Source organism: Heteronotia binoei, chromosome 1 (assembly GCF_032191835.1).
Source record: "Heteronotia binoei isolate CCM8104 ecotype False Entrance Well chromosome 1, APGP_CSIRO_Hbin_v1, whole genome shotgun sequence".
Taxonomy (NCBI): Eukaryota; Metazoa; Chordata; class Lepidosauria; order Squamata; family Gekkonidae; genus Heteronotia; species Heteronotia binoei.
This window is the reverse complement of record NC_083223.1, coordinates 53,946,088-53,967,494: the sequence shown is the minus strand read 5'-3', so window position 1 is coordinate 53,967,494 and position 21,407 is coordinate 53,946,088. Positions and strand designations below refer to the sequence as shown.

General features: G+C 39.9%; 1 protein-coding gene across 3 annotated transcripts in view; it reads left to right on the top strand.

The window, feature by feature from the left end:
* The window catches only part of SNTG2 (syntrophin gamma 2), a 442,273-nt gene that overhangs the window by 303,737 nt on the left and 117,129 nt on the right, over positions 1 to 21,407 (top strand). For all 3 annotated transcript variants that reach the window (XM_060234602.1, XM_060234592.1, XM_060234610.1), the window contains one exon: positions 2,996 to 3,123. In XM_060234602.1, coding sequence (XP_060090585.1) covers positions 2,996 to 3,123 — 128 coding nt within the window. The remainder of the gene's footprint in view (positions 1 to 2,995; positions 3,124 to 21,407) is intronic.

The following is a 21,407-nucleotide window of genomic DNA, read 5'->3' as shown; positions in this document are numbered from 1 at the left end:
GAAGTCTAAGTACCTTTAGCTGTGGATACACCACCCGACACCAATGCAATATTATACCACTGAAAACAGTGGCACTACTTGGATCAATTGAATGGGTCCCTGGGGGTGGGGAGAATGACCCCTTCATGTCTCCCACACCAACCCAACTTAGGGTTCTGACAAGTCAGCAGTCAATCATATTCCACCATAGCAGCTTATCACATGCCTCCATAGTGGCCCACTCTAGCTCTCCCAAGTCCTATATAAGTTCCAACCAGGACATGCATCATTCCTGTGGCATGGGTCTAATTTCTCTGCCCCTTATTGTGCACACCTACAGCCTGGAGCCATGCTCTTTGACGGTGGGAACTGCACATGAAGAGTACTTAGCATCACAAACATAGACTAACACTGCTATGCTAGGAACATTTCCAGGTGCTCCATCCCAGGATGTGGACACAAAGGGAGGTGCAAGGAGAATGCATCTCACATTGAAAAACAAGTGTGGTGTACTCTAAATTCCACCTGCTAATGTTTCATCCTGCCACAAACCCATATGGACTAATACTGTGGGCCCCATTTGGAGTCTCAAATGACATCTCTGCTTTATTATGGATATTACTTATCAATTTTTTATAACGTTGAGTTACGATCAAGGATCACTTATTATAACTGATTATTAAGGTGTGGGTAGCTTCATTTGTGGCACAACATGTAATCAGGAATCATCCATACTTCATCTTACATTGCTTCCACATTTTGTACGAACCCTAGGCATGCATATATATTTACCCAGGGAGAAATGTACACCTCTAGACAAGACACAGAAGTGTTAGTGGCTCATGCTATTATGTAAAGCCACTATAAATATCCATGATTACAGAACATACAAAAGGCAAAAATCTTGGGCATAATGGAGAATGAATCACAAGCATACTTTTATTGAACAAAGATCCCTTATTGTCTCCAACTGTAAAAGGAAAGAAAACAATTGCCCTGAATTTTTGAGAAAATGTTATTTATACAGATATTGGTACTAAATGAAATGAAATGAGTTCAGGATGGAATCTGTCAATTACCGACTAGGGGTCTTTCCTGATATTGAGGGAAGTTCTAGTAAAGAGTGCTTTGAATAAAAGCAAATGTTGGCAATCAATAGTTATGTGACTACATCACCATGTTTCATTGGTGACAACATCAAATGCTATCCAAATACTGATTAAATTGTTGGACAAGCATTTAATCTTTCTGTGACTGATGACAGACACGGGGCCAAATAAGGATATTAGCCAAATTGAAATATTCAGTGAGGGATAATAAAAAAATTAATCTCCCTAAAATTATAAGAAAAGAGAGATGCTCCCATCATGAACAGTTTTGGAATGCTGACATTCCAACATTTTTATTTCTTTATTTTTATCTCTTTATTTTATAGGGATTCAATGTTGTCATATATGGAAGTGAATAAATATATTCAATGAACATAAATAGTGTATTAGGGACTTTGAGAGCAAATCTTTCCAGGTCTACTCAGATTCCTAATCCCATCTATTCAATGAGGCTTACTTCCAGGAAAGTGTATTTAAAATTGTGTTGTGAAATGTATCAGGCTAATGACTATCATTACATCTCTTTGTTTTGAGCCTTTAAAATGGCCTTTACTAGTCTACTAACTGAAATGTTTTGATTGCCATATATACAATTTTCAAGGAACCTAAGCATTTTTCTTGTTAGGTTTTAGTTCCTTTCCTGTGGCGATGTGAAGAACAATGCACTGTCAGCTATTTTATGTAAAATCTAAAAATGTCTATGAGCTCTGAAATCTTTCAGTGCACCACATTTCTTCAGTCATTCCCAACATTAATTGCAAACTTTTGAATCATCACAAACATGACTATTGAACATAGCTGATAAAATGAATGAGTCAATACATGCTCCCACTTCTTCTGTTTGTAACCCCGTTGCTTCTTTTGATGCTCTTTGTACATGATACAAAAATGGAATAAATTGATGTTCTAAATTGTCTGTGGCAGCATGCTGACTTGCTTTTGTTTTCACTCAGTGTCTTGGATTTCTTCACAGGCTAAGGAGAAAGTATTTCTTAATTGCTTCTTGGTTGACAAAGTTAGTAACCCTTTTGCAGTGGTTTACAGCTTCAGGCTGTAGTGGTGGCATGGTAGTTTTTAAACATTGTCTTCAGCTACAAAGCAAACAGTGCTATTTATGTACTCATTACCTGCAACGGGGTGGCCGTTTAAGCAACTGGAGCTACTAATTGAAAGAATGGAGAAGCATGAGGATATTAGGCTTTTGCCTTCCATGACCTTTCTAGGATTGATAGATTCAGTTGTCTTCCAGGATCAAAACTGGCCATACCAGAGTCCCATTATCATTGTTGTTTAAGTCTTCTCATCTTTCTAAAAGTATGGGGAAAACCTTTGGTACTAATAATGTCAATATTTGTGTATGTCTAGATTAAGACAACACAATTTTAACTTAAAACAGCTTTTTGTTCAATAAACATGAGGGAACTGCTTTTGCAGATTATGCATCTTAAAGGTATATTTTTTTAAAAATCTGCAATTTAGTAAATGCAGCACAGTAGAGCTAGACTGATGATGTGCATATGAAGACCATTGTTCTAAGCAGTTCTTTATATCAAAACATTTGGAAAATAAATCAATGCCTTGCCACTGTCAATGTCCTCTTGTGTTCTGTCCTTTTAATAAGTAAATGTGGTTTCAGAGAAGAGTGCTGTATGTAAGCATTATTTCTGTTGTCAGATATGAGACTTATACTTTTAACTTAGAAGCAGATTTGCCATTACAGAAACAATGTGGAAAATTAACTTAGACCACAAATGTTCCATTTTTCAATACACTTTGAATTTCCTAAAAAAATGGTATTACTCATTTTCTTTCTTTTTTTTTTTAAAGTACATTTATAAATGCATATTATTATTATTATTTGCACTGTTGGATTCAATAGACTGTTAATTCTCATTTATTCTGTACAGGCACCCTCATCACCTTCTTCACCCATAGCTAATGAACCAAAATATGAGAAGCGCTGGCTGGACACCTTATGTGTTCCTTTGTCGATGGCTCGAATCTCAAGATACAAAGCTGGAACAAATAAATTAAGGTTTGTAATTTTGAAATGGAAGTATAAGGTCACCTAGTTTGTGTGTATTTTTGTTGTTTGTTTTTCACAGTAACTACTTGCTTCCAAAGCCATTGACAACCCATCAATTGTAGAAGTCTGTGGTTCTGGTTAGAGTGAGCAGGAACAAGGTCTACCCCTGATTTTATAATATGCTTCTGCAATGTATAACAAATATATCATCAAACCATTTGTCCTAAGTTAGTACGTGGAAAGCTAGGCTGCTAAATTTGGCAGTTGGGAAATCTAGCAAAGGTTTGTTTTGTTTGTATTTCTAGCCTGCCCCATCCTGAATGGCTTGGGCACACAACAATAATCCTAAAATGTATATATCCCAATCATAACCATAGTAAAACTGATTAAAACTATGATTTGCAACCAAAGGTATTTGTACATCTTCAGTTTTTATTGATTTCCCCATTGTACCTGCAGCCCGCAGGCAATATTTCATGGCATTCTTGAGAGGACTGCTGTGGAATAGGGAAGGTGGGAATACTACATTCCATACAGATAATTAAGAGTCTTTTGAGTGCAAAAGATATCCTTATCTACCAGCTCTAATTGCAGCTGTGGAAATCTGCACAAATCCACCATTTCTTTTTTTGCAGCATCATCATATCCTGGTGTGACACTGAAATGTGGGATGAACCATGTAAACTGCAATCTCATTCCTGTAGAAATACTTGAATCAGAGAGGATTTCTGTCTCACATCAAATGACAAACTCATGAGATACTGAAATGATTCTGAAAATATTTACATAATAATCAAACACTGCAAACAGTCTCAGATCAAGGCTGAAGAAAAAGTTGAGAAGTTTCCTGGTACACAGAGGGATCTGGAGAGCTACAACCACTTCTCCTGTGTATACTTTATGCTCAAGGTGTTTACAAATGTAGTGAATACAGGCATCATCAAGTGCATATGACAATACGTGTACAAGACTGACTTGATAATGCAAAAGAAGGCATTCGATATATTCAGGCCTCAGATTCAGCAGGCGCTCTTTTTTCTTTTTTTCTTTTTTTTCCTTTTTTTTATTTTATTGTGTCTCAAATATTACATTACATAGAATACATTTCCAATTCTCTTATGACACCATTTTTACCCCTATTTATATCCCTCCCCCCCACCAAGTGACCATACTAAAGTTACAATTAAATTTTTAACCATGAGCACACTTTTCCCAATTTTTCAAATATAGCTTTGTTGGCTTCCCCCTTAAATACCCATGAGAAGTATATATCCCATTTCTCTTTTATCTCTTCAATTTTTCTATCCCATATCTTATCTTGTTTTAAACATTCTAATATGTCTGATTGTATATATTCATACAAATAATTGTTCCATCTTTCCAGGGTCCATTTTAAGCTCTCCTTCCAACCATATGCTATCACTGCATGTGCTGCTAATATCATTGCTTTGAAAATGCTCTGGTTTTGTTTCTCAATGTTATTGTTTTCCAGTACCCCCATAAATAACAACTCCCCATCTATATCAATATTAAACTTACATGCCCCCACTATTTTTCCCCGAATTTTCCCCCAAAACTCTATAACCTTGGGGCACTCCCACCATAAGTGGGAGTACCACCCTTCTTTTGCATTACAGTGCCAACAATTTGGTTTCATCCCTTTAATCATATATGCCAATTGAGCCGGCGTCCTATACCATTTCAAGATTATCTTCCTTTCAAGTTCTCTATATTTCTCTATCTTAATTTTCTTCAAATTCATCATTAACTTATTCACCTCCTCATCAGTTATTTGTTTTTCTTTATTCCATTTGTTCTTTAAGGTTCTATACATGAACTCCTTATCTTTTACCAATTCAAGGTAAATAATCCCTGACAGTCCTTTCTTCCTTTCATCCACATATAGTGCCTTTTCTATAAAATTGTCATCTCTTTTAATAGCATCTTTATACTTTTCTTGTCGGATTGTTTGATATAATCCCATTAGATTTAACCAATATTGTTTCCCTATCTTACAGTTCAACTCCTGAAGTGGTAATAAGGCCCCTTGGCTATTGTACAAATCCTTGACTCTTATTATGTCTTCCCTTTGCAGCTCTTCATAGAATTTTGGGTTCATCTCTTTTTCCCAGATATCCTTAAGTGGGGTCCATTTCGAGGTTAAAGGCATTAAGATCTTTTTCCACCTCTTCCACACAATTAAAGCTATTTTTCTTGGACCTTCGGTTTGTATCATTACCTTTTTTATCTCTCTCGTGTAAATTCCACTACTACCTGCTCCCTTATTGACTGCAGATTCAAGTCTTACCCATTTATCCCCTTTCCTCCATTCTAACTCCATCAGTGCTTTCAACTGAACTGCATCATAATAAGCTTGTAAATATGGAACTCCCCATCCTAATTCATCTTGGGGCATATATATCAACTTTTTTTGTATTCTTGCTTTTTTCCGACCAAAGACCCAATTTTTAATATGTTCATCCCATTTCCTTATCGTTTCCTGATCTAATCTTATAGGAAGTACTTGAAATAAATATAGCAGCTTTGGGAGTATAAACATTTTTATTGCTCTAATTTTCCCTAGGATACTCAAATTTTTGTTCTTCCATTCCTTCAATTTCTTTAAAATCTTTAACCACACCTTATTATAATTCATTTTTTGTAGCCTCTCTATATTTTTATTAAGATAAACTCCTAAATATTTAATTTTGCTAACTCCTGATTTCATCCCCGTTAAGGCTAATATTGCCTTCTTGGTTTCCCCACCTACATTAATAAACATTATTTCTGATTTCTTAATGTTTATTCCAAGTCCCGAACATAACTTAAAATCTTCTAAAATAACTAACAATTCTCGTATTGCCTGCAGTGGATTACTTATTGTCAACAAAATATCATCCGCAAAAAGGTTTAATTTCAATTCTTCCTTACCTATTTGAAATCCCTGAATTCTACCACTATTTCGTATCCTATCTGCTAGGGGTTCAATTGCTAATGCAAATAACAAAGGAGATAATGGGCAACCTTGCTTTACTCCTCTCTGTATCGAAATTTCTCTAGAGTGCCCATCATTTATTCTAATTACTGCTTTACCCCCCCTATAGATTTCCCTTACAACATTTAAAAAGGGCCCATCAAAACCAAAGTTTTCCAATACCTGCATTAAATAATTGTGATTTACCGTATCAAACGCCTTATACACATCTAATTTTAACAAGGCCAAAGTTTTCTTATCCTTACAGAACAAAACATTCAATATATTTCTCAATGGATCTGCAATAAATCTACCTCTAACAAAACCATATTGATCTTCCTTAATCAAGTTTGGTAAATATTTTTCTAGTCTATTAGCTAGAATTTTTGTAAATATTTTATAGTCTTGATTCATCAGGCTAATTGGCCTATATGAATTTATTTCTAGGGGATCCTTCTGAGGCTTCAAAATTGGTAAAATTTCAGCTTTTTTCCATGAATCTGGTATTTTCCCCCCTTTTAAAATATAATTAAATAAACTTTGCATTTCTGGTATTATTAACTCTGCCATTTCTTTATAATATTCTGCCGTAAAACCATCCAAACCAGGGGATTTCCTGTTTTTTAACCTTTTTAATACCTCTATTATTTCCTGCCGGGTAATTTCTTTATTCAGGCTCTCTCTCTGTTCTATCGTTAATTTATTATCTAGCTGTTCCTCGAATCTTTGGTTTTCTCCCAAATTGAATAGTTGTTGATAAAATGTAGCAAATTCCTCTCTTATCCGAGCATTTTTAAAAAATTGTTTATCCCCATTTCCCTTAATACATCCAATTTTTTGTTTTTCCTTTTTCATCTTTAAATAATTCGCCATTCTTCTCATTGTATTTATATTAATTCTATGGTACTCATTCTTAACTAATATATCCTTTTTCCACATAGATAATGAGTCCAAGTTCTCTAAATCTTTTTTAAGTTTTTTGAATAATTCATATGACTGCCTATTATAATTTCCCTGTAGGTCTTTCTGTATTCGTTTAATCTCATTTACTATCCTACTTCTTTCCTTATTATTTTCCTTTCTAATTCTAATTTCCTTAGCTATATAAGCTCCTCTTATAACTGCCTTAGCCGCATCCCAAACTACTCCTTCTGTGGCTGAATTCCTATTTTCTCTAAAATAGCATTCTATATCCCTTCTTAAGTCCATCCGATCTTTTCCTGTCAAGGGCAGATATGCCTTATATTTCCAAGTAAACTCTTTTCTCTCTTCACTTATTCTAAATTGCACCCTTAAAGGAGCGTGGTCCGAAATCCATAATGGCTCAGTTACTGCCTTCATCACCTCTAACTCATTTGATTCCTTTACTAAAATATAATCTATATATGAAAAAGTCTTAAATCTATTAGAAAAATATGTAGGTTGAGAATTGTTTCCTTCATATGTGAACACATCTTTCAATTTCCATTTCTTAAATTTCAAGGTTTTACTTTTCTTAAAATCATAATTCATATCCCCTGCCACTACCACATCCCCTTCATAAAAGTTCTGCAATTTCTGGAATACCTTATTTAAGAAGCTTACCTGACCCATATTTGGGGCATAGATAGATACTATTGTAAACTTCCTACTATTCAACTTAAATTTCAAAAAAACATATCTTCCCTCTAAATCAGATATTTGATCCAGTACTTCTAACTTCAAGCTAGAATGTGTAAGTATCGCTACCCCTCTTGCCTTCCTAGTTCCTCTTGCTTCCACCCTTGTTTCCCATAGTGTAGAGTTTAGTAGGGGTTTTTTATCTTTTTTACCTTTATGGGTCTCCTGGAGACACACTATATCTATTCCCTGTTTTTTTAGCATATTTTTCAATCTATACCTTTTTAAATCTGAAGCCAACCCATTTATATTTAAAGATAATATTTTAATTGTCTCAACCATTTTCCTTTGTAAATTTCATACATATGTGCTCATTTCTATCCTCTCTTACTTTGATGGTCACTACCTTTCCCCTTCCCCCTCCCCGAAGAAGAACCCTCAAAGGGTGTACAGGTGGCATAACCTCCTGACCTCTTCGTTGCTAAGTTGGGGTCCACGTTCCTTTCCCTTCCTCCCTATCTAATTAATATAACTCATTTCAATATTTCTCTATAAGCCATCTTATTCCAAAAAAAAAAAAAAAAGATTTTTTTAAAGTAAATTGAAAGCAATATTAAATTTCCTTGGAGACTCTCATTACTAAGAGCCCCCAGTGTCTTTTCTCAGACGCTTTGGCTTGCTTTGCAGTGTCTGACTCGACTCTCCTTCTTCTTCACTGCTACTTGAAGTGTTCTCACAAGGTTCCTGTTGCTCATCTTCTTGCTCCTCCACATTTCCTGGTTCTAACGGCCTCATGTTGATTCCCAATCTCTCCAACATTTTTCTTGCCTCTTCTGGATTTTTAGCTCTCAGCAGCTTGCCTTCTTTAAAAACCAAAATCACTGCCGGGTAACCCCATGAAAATAATATTCCATTTTCAACAAGACTTTGCGTATAAGGTCTTAGTATTGCTCTTTGCTGGAGTGTCTCTGGAGAGAGGTCCTGTCTTACTATAACTTTATTATCATCAAACTGTAAATCCTTCTGAAGTTTCAAACCTTTATAAATATTGTCCCTTATTTTCTCTCTTGCAAAAGCCATAATAACATCCCTTGGCTTTGCTCCCAGGCTTGGCTTGGGGCGAAGAGATCTGTGTACTCTTTCTATATCTTCCGTTTGTATCCTTAAATCATATCGCTCAAGCCATTCCAGTAGTTTTGATTCAAGGTCTTTCTGTGTAATCTCTTCAGGGATGCCTGATAAGCGAATGTTTCTTCTCCTTTGATGATCGCTTACAAACGCTAATTTGCTCGTTAGCTCTTTAATTTTGTCTTCATTAACTTGAGCTTTTTTGGCTGCCTTATCAGCCACCTTTTTTATGTTCTTAATTTCTATAGCCATCTGTCTCAGGTCTGTTTTAAGAGCTTTAATATCGCCCCTTACATTCTGTTCTGAAGAAGCAATGAGCTGTGTTAAATCCTTCAGCTCCTTTTTAGTCGCCATGTTCTCTTCTCGCTTTCTGGCCTCCTCCCAGGGAGCGGAGAGTAAAGAGATAATAAGAAATCACACTTCCAAAGACTCACTCTGATTGATGCCCTCCAGGTCTTGCTTCCTTTCACAAATATTTCAAACTGTTTTCAGAAGTTTATCTCTCTTCTTCGATGGCTTAATAACAAATTTCTCCGGGAGTACGTTCTGGGAGCGTCTTAACCGATTTGACGCATGCGTGGTTCCCCAGATTCAGCAGGCGCTCACAAGACTGCAGCTCCTGAACCTTTCCCCCTCCTCCTCCCCACCTACCTTATACATTGAATAGTAGGTGCGACTGCATAACAATCCCTGGATTAGGAGAGCAGGCAGCCAGCCACCAGGGACTTTACCGTGCCCCCTAGCAGCCCTCATTAACCCCTGGAGAAGCCCACTCATGCTACCCTTTCTCCACTTCTTTTGTGATTTTGGGTGGCAGGTGACTTGCTGGCCTTTTGATGGGGAGGGGCGGCTCAGGAAAACCCCAAGGGAGTGAGGCCTGCTTGGGCTGGCTGGATCTCTAACCAGCCCAAGCAGGCCTTGCTCACCTGGGGCTCTCCTTTCTTGTATCAGATTGCTTTTGGCTGGAAGGGGGGCATATGCTAACAAGCTCCACCACCAATTTTTCTATAAAACAACCCTTGGGTATATTGTTATTGGTGTTCGAGAAGACAGGTATATATATTGGTGTTCTAGAAGACAGAAACTGCTGTGCTATTGACTCATGGACTATGAAGAGGATAGGGGATTGGATCCAGTCAACTTTTTTACTAGTTTTTTTTTTTAAAGGAGGTATCCTCCTTTGACCGAATAGACTACTCTAGAGGTCATGAGGCCTGCATGGGAAAATGTAATGTGAAATAGCATCTGTAAGGAGGAATAGAATTGGGCAAGATGGATTTGAAAATGCTAGCTGGATCCAACCCAATAATAATATTATATTAAAATAAGTTAGAAAAGTCACCAGAGCTATAAGGCTTTCGGCCATTCCTAGAAACATAATACTGGGCTAAGCAAGCCATCTGAGTATAGGATTTTTTGTTTTGTTTTTTCATGAAAGTGTCACATTTGTTTGACCCTGCTGTGGAGCATGAAGACTTTTCATGATTTTTCATTATTCTTCCTATGGCTACCAGGTCCTGAAACGATACTGTGATGATTGCTTAGATCTTTTTTTTTTTTTGAAGGGAGGGGGGGTTGAGTTTTCAACTTTTTTTGTACATTTTCACCTTGATGTTGAATATGTTGTAATCATTCATTCTTGGGATTCATTTAAAATATATAGCTGGCTTAAAAGCCAGAATGGTGCATTTGGACCTTTATGAACCTAATTGCATGCAAGACTGAGTTATATGTAGTTCTTTCCTAAGTTTTTTAAATGTATGTATGTATTAATGCAGCTATAAAAGTTTCATCTGCTGTGGAAATATTACGTAGGAGTATGTGGGGGAGAGAACTTTTAAACTCTTTCTCTTATGTTTTTGCTGACAAAAATCATATGCCATCTATATTGTTTTTCCCTGCAGAGAGGAGATGTTAAATGTGTGACAAAGCAAAGTAATATGGACACTGTATATATACTGTTGTGCTCTACTAATTCATGTAAGCATATGAGTAGCCAAAGGATATTTATATAAGGAGGGTTAAAAAAAGATTATAGACTAACGCTACCCAGATCAATATGCTGAAGATTTTTGTGAGGTTTTTAAAAGATACTTTATATTATAAATTGTAGAAAAGAAGAATCAGAAATATGTTTTCCTTGTAGAAGACTAACAGAAGAATTATGAAATGTTTGAGGTTTATTTTTATTTAAGAAAAGAGGCATGTATAGCACATAAGGTGCTATACACAATAATCACAATAATCCAAGCAAGAGGGGGCATTTTTGCAAGCCCAGCAGAATTAATACAATGTACTAGTATTACCAGTGCAATCACAAAATGCTCTGCAGAACCAAGTGCCAATGTGGCAATGACAGCTCAGTAGGACCTATGTCAAGCACAGAATCACAATCCAACCAGGGGTGGGGGTGAGGTTGGAAGCCCAGCAGAACCTAGTGCCACTGGTATTGCAAGCTTAAAAGGACTGATCTCAAAGCACTGAGTCACAAATCCAGGGGTGGGTGGGTGGGATTTTGCAAGCTCTGTGCAAGAAAATTGAAAGGGAACACAAAGAAATGTTGGCAAATGAGGGGGGAAGCCCTCTTGAAACTGACATGACTATTTTGAAACTGACATCATTGTTTCCAAGACTGAAGAATTTCAAACCCCCCCCCCCCTTTTGTAGTCTGGTAAACATTTCATTTGAATAGAGACAGTCTGTCTGGAAGTGCATTTCATTTGAAGAGACAGTTTGTCTGGAAGTGCATCTGTTCACAAACCTCAATGAACTGCTTGAAAGTTTATGGAAAGTCTATGTCAGTTGACCTGCCACAACCTATGGTTTGTAAACAGCAAACTAGCCAAAATTTGTCACCCACTTTAGTTTGTGATCTGGTTCATGCCCATCCCTAGTCCCAACTCATATTGTTTTGTCTTAGTAGTGGTGTGTACGAAAAGGATTTAGGGGTCTTAGTGGACAATACACTGAACATGAGTCAACAGTGTGATGTGGTGGCTAAAAAGACAAATGCAATTTTGGACTGTATCAACAGAAGTATAGTGTCCAGATCATGTGAAGTGATGGTATCGCTTTACTCTGCTCTGGTAAGACCTCACCTGGAGTATTGTGTTCAGTTTTGGGCTCCACATTTTAAAAAGCATATAGACAAGCTAGAACGGGTCCAGAGGAGGGCGACGAAGATGGTGAGGAGTCTGGAGACCAAGTCCTATGAGGAAAGGTTGAAGGAGCTGGGCATGTTTAGCCTGGAGAGGAGGTGGCTGAGAGGTGATATGATCACCATCTTCAAGTACTTGAAAGGCTGTCATTTAGAGGAGGGTGTGGAATTGTTTTCTGTGGCCCCAGAAGATAGGACCAGAACTAATGGATTGAAATTAAATCAAAAGAGTTTCCAGCTCAACATTAGGAAGAACTTCCTGATTGTTAGAGCAGTTCTTCAGTGGAACAGATTCCCTCGGGAGGTGGTGGGCTCTCCTTCCTTGAAGGTTTTTAAACAGAGGCTAGATGGCCATCTGACAGCAATGAAGATCCTGTGAATTTAGGGGGAAGTATTTTTGAGTTTCCTGCATTGTGCAGGGAGTTGGACTAGATGACCATGGAGGTCCCTTCTATGATTCTATCATTGCTTTGCTGGATGTTTCATGAACATTTTGGATGACAGATGAGGAAGTAGTGTCAGCATTAATGAACTATCATTTCACAGGTTCTCTGGCAATGTTAGTGATTCAGGAAATTAAAATCAGGAAGCTGTATGATTGTTTTGCACATCTACAGAATGCATATGTATATCCAGGTTCTCTGGCAATGTTAATGATTCAGGAAATTAAAATCAGGAAGCTGTATGATTGTTTTGCACATCTGCAGAATGCGTATGTATATCCATGGTGAATAAATAAGTATGACACCACTGATATTGATTAGGCAATATTAATAGGATTGATTCATGCAGGTAGCATGAATAAGAAAGGACCTTTAGCATGTAATTGGCTATTCAGTGAAGCATATTAATGCAATTCATGCTACAGAGTACCTTTGGGGCCTGGAATCAAAGTGTATGAGAACTGGCAATAAAATGGCTGGGCAGTCTGGTAATTTTCAGCTGTATTTGGATTTTGGTAGTTATTTTATGGGTCAGGAGAGACCAAGATCAGATATTAAATCTTCATATGAAAAGCACTGACCTACTGAACCAGTTTTAAAGCTATCATTAAGACAAATACAGTGCCAACAAATAATCAAATGAATGGCTTTAAGGTGGACTCATGTCTCCTTTTATCATCTTCTACATATTGTAGTATTAAGAAAAAACAAGTATATTTGCAAGCACTGTACTTATTCAGGAAAAATAAGGGCTTTTTTTGAGCCGGAACGCGCTGGAACACAGTTCAGACTGGCATAGCCAGCACTCCGGCAAATGATATTCCCTGAGAAACAGAGCAACAGAGTACTTTCATGTTGGCAAAGTTCTAGGTGTTCCTTAAATTCTATTCCCTCCCTCTACTTCTGGTCAACTACTCACAGTGGCAAGGAGAAGTTAGATCGATCATTAGAAAGCCCGGGGGGGGGGGATAGGCAAGGCAAGGTTTATAGGCTGCCAACATTACAGCCTGCTCTCCAGATCATCATTTAGTGTCACCACTTTGGTAAGAGCTGGGCCTTCCTGTGACCTCGTGCAGCTTGCTCTGCTTTGGGGTAGGGGATGCGGGGCTTCGCTGGCCTTTAGCCATAGGACTAGGATAGATAGAAGAGGTACCTGGCATGAGAAGAGGCACCTGGCATGAGAAGAGGCACCTGGCATGAAAAGAGTTTGGCCACCCACTCGCTCACTAGCTGGCTGGTTGGATTGCCTGCTAGCCTCAGTTGTTCAGGAGGACCACCGTCCGGGACTTCCGGGTTTTGGTCATGGCGGATTGAGCTGCTCTTCAGTCGATGAGCAGATCAGAATCTCTGTTCTGGGCAGAGAAGGTGATTGCAACACCTGCTGCCTACTTCTTTCAGGAAGGGAGAAGGCCAAGATATGCATGTTAAGTTCTGAGGGGGCTCCAGTGGGGTTCCTTTTTGGCTTTGAAGAGTCCCCTGAGAAGGGCTGCATTCAATCGTCTACAGAGGATCTCTGAGGCCATTAAGTTGGCTTAAATCCACCAAGATACAAAGCTTCTTTGGGACTGATTAACATCTAACATCTAAAAGAGCAGTGTGCAGAAGGATATCGGAATTGAAGGTAAAAGATCTATATCTATCACTCCAGGACTAATATAAGACTAAATTGAAATAAAAACAAAGGTCAGGATCCAGATATACCATCTTAAATTAAGGAAGATAAAGGAGGGGTTAAAATTGGGACTGGTGATATTGGAGAAATAAGATTAAAAGAGGAAAAACAAATATTGTTTGGAATACCTGTGGTCGGGAACAGACAACCCCCTCCGAGAAGAACTGCTGACTTGGTGAATACAACACAGAAAATGTCATTATTGAAATAACGCGAGACCTTTTAACCACTGAAAACGAGACTTCGTGTCAAGAAAGGAAGGAAGGTAAAGGAAGGAGCCATTAGGAGAAGGGAAAAATAACAAGCCTCCCAGCCTTCTCTAGGACCTAAAATCATAGAGAAGTACCAATGGCCATTATAAAAAAGTCAAAATTTTAAAAATTAATTAAAAGAAAATAGGACATTGAAAAATAGCGGAGCCGGCAGATATTGTCATTAAAAGGTAAAATATATTGGATTATATGCTTAGAATTAACTTTGGTACAGTTTTGGAGAAAAAAGGAAAAAACTTTTTTAAAGGACAGAAAAGCCTCGGTGGCCATTTTGAAGAATAAAAAAAAATTAATATCTGGACCTAGGAGCATCAGAGAATGGTGATTTTGGGCTTATATAGAAGGGCATGGTTTAATCTACAGGACTGTGTACTTGAAATTTGAATTTGAGAGGTCAACTTTTGAGCCTATTTGAGCAGTAGGCAAACAGTGATGTCAGAGCACAGATCAGCAGCAAAGCAGATCTGAACGAGGACTGGGCCACTTGAAGAAGAAAACAATGGCTAAATGGCAAGATGCAATGGATGCTATGGAAGCAAGATTGAGAAAGATAATTAGAGAAACAAAAATAGAAATAAAAAAGAACTTAAAAAAATATTCAGTCCAGCACAGAAGAAATTAAAAAAGAAATTAAAAATGTAAAAAGACATTGAAGATCTCAGAAAAGATACTCAAGCAGCATTACAGAAAGTTCAAGAGGTGGAGGAAAAGGTGAAAGACCAAGGTACAAGAATGGACAAAGTGAGTCCAGTATTCAAAAAATGCAGGAGAAGGCATTACTTTTAGACTGTAAACTAATGGAGAACCAGATACAAATGGAAACATTTCAAAAGCAAGATAGAACGATAATTTGGCATATGCTTTCTGCTGCACGGACATTATATGCGCAAATGTGGAAACAAGACAAAATACTAGAAATATGGGAATGGGTTTTTAAATTTATGCATTGGAGTGAAATGGACAAATTTACAAGAATCTTAAAAGAACAAGAACTAGAGAAATTTGAAAATGAGTGGGGAAAGTTCCAAAAGTATATCGAAAAACAATGGAACGTTAAAAGACATTTGGTGATCTTTGATAATGGTTAACTTTTTTTAAAAAAACAAACTATATATGGATTACAGTTTAAAAAATGGGATTATTGGATTATAACTTTTTCGTTTCTTTGTGAAGAACTAAGAAGGACTATCATGAAGATGGACTACAATAGCCTTTGGAATTTTTATGAAGAAAGATTATTTAATAGATAGAGTTTATTACCTTATAACAAATTAAATAAAATAGTAATAGGAAGTTGTTTGTTAAGGGGTTGGCACTGCTGGGGGTCATCAAAAGGGAGATGGGGTGGAGAAAATGTTATATATGTGTATTAACTTTTAATAACAAATGATAATATGCTATTACAATATATTACATTATAATAAATTGTTTTAATAGAGGAGGACCACCGTACGCTTGGTGCAGAAAGTCCTGTGGGGTTCCTCTGGCTGCTGTGCACTCAACACGTCTGGATCATTGCCATCACCCTCCTGCCTGCCTGGGGGGGGGACCCACCTCCTGCTGCCTCTGGCCTTTACCAGGAGGCTACTGGTACACCACCTCCAGCCAGCCTCTCCAGCTGAATGCAATTTGGCTTTGGGCTCATCCTTCATCTGCTTCCTCCCAGCTGGAGCTGCAGCTGCTGGTTCACCTTAACTGCTTCACTGCTGTTGCCCTGAAAAGCGGGGGGAGGCCAGGCAGAGCTTGACAGTCAGTCCCTTCTGGGGGAGGGATTCGGGGAGGATGAGCCAAGGTTCTTCTGCCTGCCGCATAACCCAGCTGGTGCAGTGAAGAGAACTGGACACAGAGTGTTGGTGATTGAAATGCCACGCTTGTCACTTGTGCTCTATCACAGGTCTACTCACACAACCCCCTTCTTATCAAGTCCTCCTGTGAGAACTTCAGCCTAGGCAGCCCACTTCATTTTAGTAGACACCTTTCAGCTTGGCTTGATTCTGATTTCTCTCAAATTGGATCAAGGTAGTGTAAGCCACTACGAGTCTAATAAGGTAGTGTAAGCCAAAATGCCCTCAAAACGAGGATGGGGAATTGTCAGGTGGGCACCTGGCTTAATCAGGATCTTTTACCTGTGTATACAGGATTCCACGTCCAGAAATTAATGCTTAAAAATATTAGGGACTCTAATTAAGTAAAACAATTAAAATTTGCCCCAGAAAATATAGGCTTACATCCAAGATAAAATACTCATAAAATCATTCATACTGTCCTAAGAAAAATAGAGAGAGATATAGAGACAACACATGGGTAGACAAACAGGGTGATAATTACCGATCGTAGTCTTCAAGAAGGCTCCAATGGTGATGATAGAGGACGGGGGAAATGGGACCCTCAACTGGCCAAGAATCGGGGATGGATCTCGTCAGCGGAGATAGGGTACTGCTAGATTCACACATGTGGGGAGCTGTGTTACAGGTTATATAGACTACCTTGAGCCCTTAGGGGATGGGAGGTACAGGGGTAAAAAAAGGGGAAGCTCTGCAGTGACCATAAGGGCTGGACTTCTGCAGTAGCCAATAGCAAGTTAATTGGTGGCACCTAATTGGGTGTCCATTACTGACCAATGAACAAGCTTGGGTCCTGGTTACCTGGTTGGACTTTGAGGTTACAGTGGACCAGGGTGGGGATGTTCCAGGATGACATTTGGGGAGAAGAATGGGGGAAATCACTGGGTGGAGGTGTGCTTGAGTTTACCAAACTTATCTAAAAAGGTGACAATAGATGGCCAAATTGCTACCTAAGGTAACACCCGGTTTATCAAAAGAAACTTGGCTCGCTGAAGATGGTCTTCCTCTTCTTCAGTCTTCTCTTGGCACCAGTCTTTGTCTTGAGTTCTGCCAGACAAAGGCTTAAGCAGTCTGACAGGGTCCACGCCTAAGATAAGCTTGATGGCTCTTATGCAGAAGTTGAAGCAGCTGTTGGATGCATGAGTCTCTTGCTTTGCTGTAATGGAGTCAGGAAAACAAGATGGATTCTGGTGGTGTTAGCCTTTGGTTCATGGAAACAGGCTGGAAACTGTTTGCCAGTACAGTTCATGGCGGCGTGGCTTCTTCCACTGCAGTGGCCAAGATTGGGCACGCAAGGAGCAGCTGGAAGCTCATCTGTAGTTCTGGCTAACACCCACCCAGAGATGTAGAATGCTGCGGCAAAGCTGAGGCTTATAGTATCCACATAAGCCTTAGAAACCATGGGCAAAGTCCACTTCTTAGAGCAGATGTGTGCGAGTCAAAACTCCAGGCACCCTGGCAACCATACTGGTGATCACGATGTCCATGTGTATGAAAAGTAGGGGCTTTTTCTTACAGTAGGGCTGAAGGTCCATCTAGTCCAGCTTCTAGTCCAAATGTGACCAGCCAGGAAAAGCTACAAGCAGGGCATGAAGGCAGCAGCTCCCCCCACCAAGTCATTTGTCCTCCTCAGTATCCAACACTCTTGGTATCTATCAGATATTCTACACAGGATGCAAATGAGAGATCTTACAATGACCTGAAGGATTCTTTTTGCGTCCAATCCCCCCCCCCCAAAAAAAAAAATCTACCCTGGTGGAGGAGCTATGACTCAGTGGCAAAGCATCTTCTTGAAATGCAGAAAGTGCTAGATTCAGTCCAGACCACAACATCTTCTATTAAAATGGGCCAGGCAGTAGGTAACTGTGATAGCCCTCAGCCTGAGACCCTAGAGAGCTGCTGCCAGGCTAAGTAGACAATAATGGCCATGATGGACCAAGGGTCTATCTGGGTGTAAGGCAGCTTCCTGCATTCCTGGAGAACTTGAATGGTTGCAGAGTTTTGTGTTTTGGTGTGGTGTTCATGATGTGGCTTTTTTAATTTAAAGCACTACTGCCTTTCCTCATGGAGGTGCCATTTCATAGCTGGCCATTATTTCTATATCTGTTTTTAATGCCCAGTAAAAGCCCCACAATTCATATCTTCTCTATCCTTCAAACAGCAGCCTTATGAGGTAGGATGAGTTGACATACTCAACAACAGGCACCTCACTTAGAGTTGCCACCTTCTTTCCTGGCAGGCCTCTGGATAGGGTTGCCAGCCTATAGGTGGGACCTGGAGATCTGCCACTTTTACCACTAATCTCCAGCTGGCAGAGCTCCTCTGGAAAAAAATGGCTGCTTTGAAGGCGAAACTCTATGGCATTGTCCCATGCTGAGACCCCTCCCCTCCTGAAACCCAACCCTCTTCCGGATCCACCCCCAAAGTTTTCAGATATTTTCCAACACAGACCTGGCAACCCTACCTCTGCAGCATTTGCAGCATGGAGTTCCAGCACTCCTGTTGTTGTAAAAGATGCAGCTGTTAAAGGCATAAGAGTAGGGGTCCCAACCCTCCCGCCCTGGCGGGGGACCCCAGGATTTCCACCCTCTTCCCCCGCTCCCCCAAAAAACGGAAGCGGGGGGAGGGGGGAATGGCGAGCTGCTGCCGCCCCCTCCCTGCCCAGTGAAGCCGTAGGCGGCGGGCCCGCCGGCGCCCAGCAGCAGGAGGTGGCGACGGCGGAGGAGCTGTTGGCTGAGGGCCTCGCTGGCGGCGTTGGCGCAGCAGAGGGGCAGCAGGAGCGCGGCAAGGAGATCGGGCGCGCCGGAGCAGCGGAGGCGGCGGAGCCAGGCGCGGCCCAGGGCGGTGAGGGAGCTCTTGAAGGGGTGCAGCACAGCCTCGCCAGCACCAGCGCGGCAGCACTGGAGGCCGAGGAGGAGGCCCCGAGCCCCCGGCCATGCTCTCCATGCCCACGCCACCACCCTGCTTCACCCAGGCCTCCAGCCTCAGGCGGCCGCCGAGGGGCAGGGAGGACGAGCGGGAGGAGGAGGCAGGGACAGCTGCTAGTGCGGCTGCGGTGCGGGAACCTGTGGCTGCGGCGCTTGTCACAGCCTTGATATTGGCTCCACCCCTAACATCTCCTGGCTCCACCCCCAAAGTCTCCTGGCTCCACCCCCAAAGTCCCCAGCTATTTCTTCAACTGGACTTGGCAACCCTACATAGGAGCCATGGCAGGAAACAAAGGTGGCACTCTGTCATGTGGAAGATTTCTTACAATCACAGCTGGCTTGGCTTAACATGCAAGAGAAGTGTGGCGGCACCATGCAATAATGCACAATCTATTTCTTATATCCTGCTGCTTCATGGAGGACCTAAGGATGTCCTAGATGGCTCTCACTTCCTCCATTTTATCTTCACATCAACCCTAGGAGACATGTTAGTCTGAGAAACGGGGATAGGCCCAGGGTCACGCAACCATGTAGCAAACTCATCAGAGAAGCAGATTTCAAACTAATGGCTTCCTGATTCAGAGCACACTGTCCTGGCTGTACGAGGCTCAAGGGTGTATTGGTTAGCCCCAGTAATTCAGAAAGGGCCATGTGTAATTCAGAAAGGGCACAGAGATGATGATTCAGAACTTCTGGGTTGCAAATGAACATCTGAGACTGTAGTGGGGCCTATCTCCCTGCTTGCAATGGCTTTTGCCAACTACTAGAGAATTTTGTTAAAACATACTGTATTGTGGGGGGAAGGAATCCTGTCCCTTTAATAGAAGTTTAATGAGGTTATTTAGCAGGAGATATTATTTATCTCCATGCATAAAAAGATCCAGTTGCCAAAGTCCAAACAGCCAAGCTTCTGTTATAAAGATGCAAAGCATTTTTCTGCAGGCCACTTGGCAACCCTATGAGGGTGGATTTTTTCCACAAGCCCCCTGAAAAGGTGGCACACTGCAGACAGGAATCACACCAAACATGATGGAGTTAGCTGATGGCCATCAGGCAGAAGGGTATGCCTGAGATCCCTATATCATATGATGGCATTATTAATATACCACATCTGGATTACTCTTTTTATGTCTCATCTTTTAATTTGCTTGTGGTTGGATGACCGCACTTCCAGTAATATCAGGGGCCTAATATACTGAGTTCCTGCTGGGCTTTTTCTACAAAAAAAGCCCTGGGAAGAATTATTGCCTAAAACATCCAGCAGGCATTTCACAAGTAGCATTAATGACTTTTAAGGATAAATAGATGCCATTGTTTTGTTCCATTGCTATTCTGTGCCTTCTTGCTACGCCTTGGGTATGGTTGCCTGTCAGAAAGAAAGGAAAATTTCAAGATAATGGATTTCATACAGGGAACATTGAGACAATATATGTAGAAAAATAAAATATAAAAAGAATTTTCAAAAATGAAAGGAAGTTTGCCTTTCTAAGGAAATGCAGCAGGACAGCAACACTCTGTACAATGTAAAAAAACAGATTTAAAAAACCGTTTCAAAAGTAGCACTTATGCCTCTTGCAACATATAAAATGCTGCAAAAATGCCATTTAACTCTTCAGCAATATAAAAATCAGCAAAGTTCCCGTTGAAACTAGTCCCTTTTGTGTTAAAAATGAATTTTAATGAATGTTATTATTTTAAAACATTTTTGTTTTGTTTTTCTGCTACGTAGAAGCAAAAAATTAAAAAAACTCTTTGAAAAGCTAAGACTGTGTATGCTAGAAAATAGTTCTTTACTTTACTGTGGTCATATTTTGAAGGTATTCTTAATGTTGTATAACAGTGGAATTATGCTTTCCTCCATCAACAACAACAAACACAAGAAATCTCTTGAAATACAACCCTTTGGTGTGCTGGAATCACTTTAAATGTTCAAATACTTTTTTTCATAGACAGGCTTAGTAATGAAGGAGTTTCTTTTTGTTTTGTCTTCTGAAGAGATTGGCTTTGATCCCATAGTAAATCTCTGTTGGTGGAGTGGATTTCTGTGAGTAGAATGGATTTTCTCCCCTCTCCATCCTGTTTAAGCCTAAAACGATCTCAAATTTTCCATACTGGAGGACAAGCTTCCTCCCCCTCACAATGTGAAAACAAGACAAATTTCTGAAGGTTCTATATTTCACTGAAGCTTGTCTGTGCAACCATTTGTAATATGTGTGTGTGTGTGAGTGAGTGTGTGTGTGTGTGTATATAACATGTTGCATTTGGCAAAAAATTATA